This window comes from Oryzias melastigma, linkage group LG24, assembly GCF_002922805.2.
Source record: "Oryzias melastigma strain HK-1 linkage group LG24, ASM292280v2, whole genome shotgun sequence".
NCBI classification, from domain to species: Eukaryota; Metazoa; Chordata; class Actinopteri; order Beloniformes; family Adrianichthyidae; genus Oryzias; species Oryzias melastigma.
This window is the reverse complement of record NC_050535.1, coordinates 11,867,256-11,875,163: the sequence shown is the minus strand read 5'-3', so window position 1 is coordinate 11,875,163 and position 7,908 is coordinate 11,867,256. Positions and strand designations below refer to the sequence as shown.

Here is a 7,908-nt window from a genome sequence, read left to right as displayed (position 1 = left end):
ACATCTTCATATCAACACAAACACAATCCAATATAATTCCATTTTCATAGTATTCTTTAATATGTTTTTGCACTGAGTGATTTGTTGATGTGATTTGGACCTCAGGGCCACTGTAGTTTTAACACTAATTTTACAATTTAAATATTAAGTAAGTGAGTAAAGTTTATTTATAAAGCACTTTTTTCAGACAGCAGTCACAAAGAACTTTACAGGATATGAGTAAAAAATACACAAAATTTATAAAAGAGACTCATAAAACACAACACATTTAAAAGTACATACAATTATAAAAATGCTCAGCCAAACAGAGGTTCACTCAGTGGGGCCCGAAAGCTGACTTGTAAAAATGGGTTTTGAATTGGGTTTTTCAAAACATAGAGTCCAGTGAACGTAAAAAGGGGGGGAGTTTGTTCCACAGCCTAGGTGCCACTCCTGTAACCCTTTTGCCTTGTTTACATTAAAAGTGGGGTAATTTCGACCCCACAAGACAGTGCGCTGAACTTTTTTTTTTCAATGATTGTCGATCTTTACTGGTGTCCAATGACAGACATGAAGTCTTGTACACCTCGTCCACCTTTGTCATGGAAGGGCTAACACCTCAATGTAAGGGTGGGATAATCTGGACCCCATAAGAGAGCACAAGGGTTAAAAGAATGGTTTTAAAACGTGTCTGGTGCACCATCAGTAAGTTTTGCCCTGAGGATTCTGAGAAATCATTACTATCACCTTTGCAAGGCACAGGGGCTGATAGCAAAGCCGGATAAACCATAGAGTTAATTGTGTTGAACAGAACTTTTGGATTTTTCTTGTTAGATGTTATCAACTGGAAGAAGTATTTTGATCTGGCTTCTTTTATTATTTCATTAAGAGAGAACATCAGGTCCCTAAGGTGTAGTCTGTGGACCTCAAGTTTGGTGGACTTCCACAATGTTCAGTTTTACGACATAGTCTTCTCAGATTTAAAATACATTCATTTAACCAAGGAGTATGGCATTTCTGCATTAAAGTGTTTGATTTGAAGGGTAAAACTTGGTCCAGAACAGCTGCACAATGGCTGTTAAAATGGTGTGCAAAGGAAGCAGTCATTTCAAAGAAAGGGATCAAACATAACACATAAAACAACATTTTTATTTGGAATTTATTATTTTACAGTGCAGGGAATTCCCTTCAAGGGGTACAAATAATGTGAAATTAAACATTGGTAAACATATTATTTTTGTGCCTAAATAAACATCAGTCTAAAATGTAACTATAAAAATAATACAAAAAAATTAACTACAAGAAAAGAAAACTTGACTTTAACTCTTGACAAGAAGAGCACGTCTTCATCATCAGTCTTGATCACTATTTCCATCCCCAGTTGGAGATATTGAGGCAACTCCCCGTGCTGCCACCTTCTGCCTTCCAAAAGCATAAACCAAAGTTTAACATTGTTGCTGCTGACAGAAGCAGAGATGGAATTCCTCCACATTAAGAGATATTGGAAAGAAAAAAATATAAACTCACTTGTTTTAGTTCCCTTTGGTTCTCTTCCTACACAGGCAGACCAGAGCAGCAACCACGCCCAAAAACATCAACACCACCTTCACCACCGCTCCCCCGATAATGATAAAGTTGTGAACAGGAAGATCTGCAGTGAAAAGATTTACAAACATCTACCAAACATTTGTTTTGAATGAATTTTCAAGTTAAAATACTCACTTTTCAGAATACTGAGATAAACATCTCCATCCGATTCATCTGTATCCTTAAACCAACAGGTGTAAACTCCAGCGTCTTCATCAGTGATGTTTCTGATTAGCAGGGCGCAGTTCCTGCTCACGTTTAGCCTGGAAACTCGAGCTGAACTCTGATCAACCTTCCCTCTGCGAACTTGTAGTTCAACTTCATCGTCCACATCTCTGCTGTACACCCAGTTAACATCAGAACATGAGGAAGAGGACGATTTAGCCCTACAAGGTAAAAGGACGTCGTCTCCAACTCCTCTGTGGAGGTGTTCAGTTTGTCCACTGACGCCTGCAGAAAAGAAAATGAAAAAACTTAGAAAATGGATGCGCAAAAACAAAACAAAACACATTTTTTTTGGTTGATCTGCATTCACACATAAACTCTTACCCTACAGTTGGACTGTAGACCAGTTACTAAAGAAGTTACAAAAAGATTGCCTTTCTCTACTACAGAAGTTTGGGGTGCAGAGAACAAGGTTAACCGCACCAGAATCCATGGGTACGATTTAAAATTAAATTCTGGCCAATTGATTGGCACCTATATTTACTTGAGTACTGGCAAATAATAGACAAATGCAGTTGCATCGACTTATCCTTGCATTTGCACAAACATGTGAGTTTTTTTTTTTTTTTTTTTTTAATTCAGAAGCTGAATTCACCAAACATAAAAAAACAGCAGCATCAAAGCATTCTGCATGGTAAGATGCATCTTGGTCACAGTGGATGTGATCATTTCAACATATTATATCCATCCATCCATCGCAAAACAAAACAAAACATCCATTCTTGGACAAGTTGCCAGTCTGTTGCAGGGCAACACAACCACACACATTCACGCCAAGCGACAGTTTAGAATGCTCAAATAACCTGAAAAGCGTGTTTTATGCTGGAAGGAAGTCATGGTGCCTAGAGAAAATCTAGATGTGATCATGGAAAATATGAAAACTCCAGAAGTGAGAGTGATAAGCACTACACCACTGTGAAGCCCAATTACCATGTTGGTATTGTTGTGATTATAAGCTGTAAATTATCTTCACCACTAGATGGCGCAAGTGGTTGGTTTGGGGAGTTGTTGTAACTGAATGACTGATGAAAAACGGCAGAAGAAGTCGAGGATTAAAAATGAAGATATAACAACTGCACATGGCCTGATTATTGAAAACACGAACACAACAGGTATGACAAAATATTATTCAGAGAAGTTAGAATGATTGGGGACCCCTTCTTCACAGAACTGATTTGAAGACACTGACTAGAACCTGGAAGCACAAACGTCCCTAGTTCTGGACTGAATGACCTTCTGCACTCGAGCTGCCAAAACTAAAGTCCATCATCACTTTTGAAAATCATCTATATATCTTAGCAAAACCACAAATAATCTCTCATAGCAGATGGACCAACATAACTGCTTAATATTCCATCTTATTTTACATGAATGGGAAAAGTTTGTGTCTGGCTTGTTCTGCTAAATTGAAAAAGAGAAAAAACTATATTAGTAGTTTCTTACCTGTAAAGAGTGGTTTGTAGACAATACTATTTTTTACTTCGTTGTCCTTAAAAAGAATGCAGGAGTATCTTTGGTTGTTTTCACTCCGATGTTTCACAGCCAGTGCAGAAACACAGTTGGTCTGTCCTCTGTACTCAAACTCCGCACCCTTACCAAGCAGCACTATTCCTCTCTTATTTTTCCAAAAGATGCTGCTCTGCTGACAGACAACATTGTCATATCCACTCAGGGAGCACTGTAAGATGACTCTTCCATTATCATCTGGTGAAGACGAGGTGACTGAAAGAAAACACAACAGATTCAACTCAAGAGAGAACTCAATTTCTTAATTTTACCAAAAAAAAAAAAGTTATTTGAAATGGGATGCATTTAAGCTGAAAATATCAAAATCAAAGGAACTTTTAGTAAGTTATTCCTTTCATATAGACATACAAGTTTTTGATTCCTCGAATTATCGATTTCCTTAAAGTAAAATGTAGAGTCTGATGTTCATCAATCGGGAACAGTAGTTTACGATAATGAGAAATAAAAATAGCACAAAAATGTTGATACTTCCCTGCATGAATAGATCCCTATACGATATATTTCATTGAGTTATGTCTGTATATGTGTATCGTATATCATCCAAGAGTGGCCGGTCTCTAAAAGATGCTGGGTCTAAAAGGAGTTTGCTAACTTTAGATGTTGGTCTCTAACAATGGCCAGGCTCCTTTAAGCTTTTTAGAGCAAAATGAACCCATTGGCCATCACCATTCTATCTGTGATGGAATAAATGCCTGTCTCCAATAGAAGCCTGTCTCTAACAGCTAGGCCCGCTACCAAATTTTTAGAATAAATGCCAGGGCTTCTATTGGAAGATATACGGAAACCAAAATATGGGAGACAGAAGTCCTCCAAGACATAAGATATTAGACCACAAGATAGGACCTTATATCTCAAGATATAAGATCTGGAAATGATACAGGAGCATGTAGCCAAACATTTCTTTCTCACAGAACAATTGTTTTCACTCTAATGAAGAACACATTACTAGAGGTGGAAGTAAGCAAAATAACAATAGACATAGTTCTCTGGAATAAATTAAAGGCTAGGTCAAGATTTTCTGATGATCAGGTCAATGATGATGATGATGATTACTGTCAGTTTTTCAAAAACATCCTTTTCCCTTCTGTGCCTTATGTATGAGTTCTGCTTACTGGCCTGGAACCAACTTTTCATGGTACACAGCACTCAAATACTCTCCAAATGTATAAGAACAACTTAATCATACATAATGAACTATAAAAGGGAGAGTATTATTCCTTGTTTTGTGGATTACAACAAAAAAATTTGAGAGTTATTGTAAATAAAGTATGAATTGTGTATTGTGTTGTACTCTCTGCAAAGGTTTATTGTAGATAAAAGAGGTAAACATGACAATTCCCTAGAAAAAAACGCTCTGTCAACCATTCTGACCAATTGCCTGCTGCTTGGCCCCTCTAAGCATTCTGGGTGTTGTAGTCATTCACATTATCAGACAGTTTTGTTTATAAAATGCAGATTACAATCTGGTGTGACTGGCTGTCTGCAAATTATGGAAAATCCAATTGTAATTTTTTTATGGGGATGTAAACAGACTTATTTTTATAATTACACAATAATTACACAATTACACAAAGGGACTTGTGCCTCAAACATGTGAAACCCTCAACTGCTTAAAACATATATGCTGGTATGTCACAATTTGGATTGTTGCTAATTTGGAATTTTCACTTTCATAGTGTCAAAGAATATTATAAAAGATACTCACTACCCAGAGTATTTAAGAACACATTTAAATTGGGTCGCGTCTTGTGGCGACATGTGTAAATTCCAGCGTCCTCAGCAGTGATGTTCCTGATGAGCAGAGAACAGTTCCTGCTCAAACTCAGCCTGGAGGCTCCAGCTGAACCCAGCCTCACTCGTCCTCCATAAACCAGCTCTGTTGCAGGATTTGCATTTCTGCTGTGCAGCCAGTTCACACTTGAGCATAGGTTGGTTGAAAAGCTAATATTACAAGACAGAACCACATCCTCTCCAAGCTTTTTGTAAAGGTGTTCAGTTTGTCCCTGGATGCCTAAAGGAGGAAAGACACCAGAACATTTTATTGTTGGGTGAAATTTACCAAATTTTGATAAATGCAATTACTAATTTTAAGGTGGAAAATTCAAAGGGTCGGAATGACGGTTTGCATCTATCAGAGTTCATTTCCTCAAACTGTCACTTTATTGGTAAAAGTAACATTTTTTTCCTGAATTTTCTGACCATCCAAAAAAAAAAAAAAAAGAAAAATCTGGCCCACCTAAAAATAAGAGTTTCTCTTTAATTGGTGAGAAAAAAAACTCTGGTTCAGTTCACTTTATGCTTTATAGTCTTTTCAAAATATCCAAAACTTGAACAGAACAAAAGGTAGACAAACAGGGCAGTCAAACAGGCCACCAGCTTGATCTAAGTGAAAAACAAGAAATACTTTCAGCACATGACGTGGAGGATCAAAAATTGAAATACATTTATTTGGATGTTTTTTTTTATCAAATCAGTGTATTATCTTAATTATCTTCAAAAGAAAAATAAGACATTTTTTACCTTTCACTTGGAGCATAAGCATAACCGATATTAACAGTAGTTGAGTCATTGTCTTTGTGAGAGTTTGGTGTAAAATACCTCTCTTGTGTTCAGTTTCCTCTTTTATCGTGACAAAAAAAAAAAGTCTTGACTCCACCCAAACTACAGAGGTAACACAAAGTCAAAACCAAAAACAACTACAAAATTCTACATATAAGTAGTCTAAAATCATAAATAACTTTTTTTTTCTTTAGTAAAAAATAAACTTTTTTTAGTTAATTGGTTGAGTATGGTGAAAAAAAGGTGTTTTATTTGTTCCTAAGAATTTGTTCTTTTCCATTCCATTGTCAGAGCCTAAAAGCAGAACTCTGACTTTAGCAAGTTTCCTGTTGAGTAACAGTTGTTAAGCAGTCGGTATATCGCAGAAATAAACATTTTGAGACTCTCTCCATAAATAACTCAGACCTTCTGGCGTCAGTAATTCTGTGACATTTCCTTTAAGAAAATCCTTTTTGTTGCAACACAAATGTCTGCAAATGTCAAACAAAGCCACAATAAAATATGATTATAACAATCAGATTCAGTGCAAACCCACTAGAAATGTGTAAATCAAAAACATAACATGAACATCAGTAATAATAAAAAGTGACACATCAGAAGGTTTAAAACTGGAGACATCTGAGAGGAAAAATAATCTCAAACTCTCATAAACTAATATAAATATTAGTGGACTATTGTGTTCACCTCAGATCAGACGAGACGACCCGCTGAATTTAAGCATTCCAGTTTCTGTAACATATTGATTTCACCCATCACAGTGAGACTGTTGGGTACCTCTAAGAACAGAGCCAGATCTCCGTTCCAGGTTGTTGATCCTCTACCTGTTTTCTATTAAAGCCTTCCCTCCAGAAGAGGGAAGATGTAACAAGGCCAATTATAAAAAAGTCTTTAAGAGTCCTGAAAACTCTGAAGGACCCCACTCCTTGAGCCTCTGGTCACCTCTACTGCAACATTTTGTTGTTGTCAAGTGACAAAAGCTGATGGAAACATGCAGCCAGTTACAGACTCAGTAATAGTGGAACATTTGTTCAAAAGGAGTAGCAGGCATGCCACTACACTCATGTACGAAAAAGTTCATGTCTATATTAACCACTTCCAGCAAACAGGAGGTGTCATCACAGCACCCCGGAAGCCAATTTTCACACCTTTCATTACACACATCCCATAACCTTCCAAAATATATAATCCAACACACACACACTTCTGTCAAGCTTTCTGATTCGGACACCGTGATTTTGGGGCCAGATAACAGATATAAGTCCAAGTTAGTCTGAGTCATAATTTTAGGGGGACTACAATCATCAATGATGAGACGATTGTAGTTCTACTGAAAGTGGCTCGGGAGAATCTGTCAGTCAAATGTTTGAGGTGGACCCAGCATGCCCCACGTGCTTTTACTGAGACATCTGATTGGTCAATTCATAGCTTGTATAACTTGAGATTATTCTGGCACTTCAAGGATATTTATCTGTCCAAAATCCATATGGTGTTGCCGGACCCTTTCCGTCCTGTTCTCCATCTGGAACAATAGGTGGGTTCAGGGCGCCAAGAGCACTACAGCAACCTGTCAGCTGGTCAGTTTTTCAGAAAACAAAAACCTCTGTCTTTCTTTCATGATTTTATGTCGGCTAGGCACTTTTGCAGATTGTCCAGACCCCCAGCTCCACCAGATTTTAAGGGAAGGTAGATCTGGACGTCACCTGCGTTGCAGTGGAATAAAACATAATGTTTTCTGAAAATGTAGCCCAGTGGCAACAGGTAAAGTGAGAATAAAAGAGGGCCTAAAACTGAGCCCTGGGGTACACCATGTTCAAGGGGAGTTTATGATGAATAAAACTGTCCAAGTTGGACAGAAAAAATCCTACTACATAAATAAGACCTGAACCAACTGAAGGCTGAACCCTTCACACCGACAGGCTCCTCCAGTCTGGACAATAAAACACTGTGATCCACTGTGTCAAAAGGCAGCAGTGAGATCTAAAAGAAATAAAACGGTGGAGGACCCAGAATGACCCATCAGCTAAAACCTGG

At 37.6% G+C, this 7,908-nt stretch overlaps 1 protein-coding gene across 2 annotated transcripts; it reads right to left on the bottom strand.

The window, feature by feature from the left end:
* Positions 1 to 293: 293 nt before the first annotated feature.
* LOC112157695 lies at positions 294 to 6,276 on the bottom strand. Of its 2 annotated transcripts, XM_024290589.2 has the most exons (6): positions 5,839 to 6,276; positions 5,024 to 5,329; positions 3,235 to 3,513; positions 1,702 to 2,016; positions 1,507 to 1,630; positions 294 to 1,401 (listed from the first exon to the last, which is right to left on the bottom strand). In XM_024290589.2, the coding sequence occupies exons 1-5, from the start codon at positions 5,885 to 5,887 to the stop codon at positions 1,512 to 1,514; spliced, it is 1,068 nt and encodes a 355-aa protein (XP_024146357.1). In that variant the 5' UTR covers positions 5,888 to 6,276; the 3' UTR covers positions 294 to 1,401; positions 1,507 to 1,511. The 2 variants fall into 2 exon arrangements, with proteins under 2 accessions (XP_024146357.1, XP_024146358.1); XM_024290590.2 differs by lacking the exon at positions 5,024 to 5,329 and having other exon boundaries at positions 5,839 to 6,275.
* Between the last annotated feature and the right edge of the window lie 1,632 nt (positions 6,277 to 7,908).

Coding starts and splice junctions, on each gene's coding strand:
- LOC112157695 (XM_024290589.2), bottom strand. CDS start 5,887: ATGACTCAACTACTGTTAATATCGGTTATGCTTATGCTCCAAGTGAAA. Junction 3,514..5,023: donor GTTCTTAAATACTCTGGGTA/GTGAGTATCTTT, acceptor GTTTTCTTTCAG/TCACCTCGTCTTCACCAGAT. Junction 2,017..3,234: donor CTACAAACCACTCTTTACAG/GTAAGAAACTAC, acceptor TCTTTTCTGCAG/GCGTCAGTGGACAAACTGAA.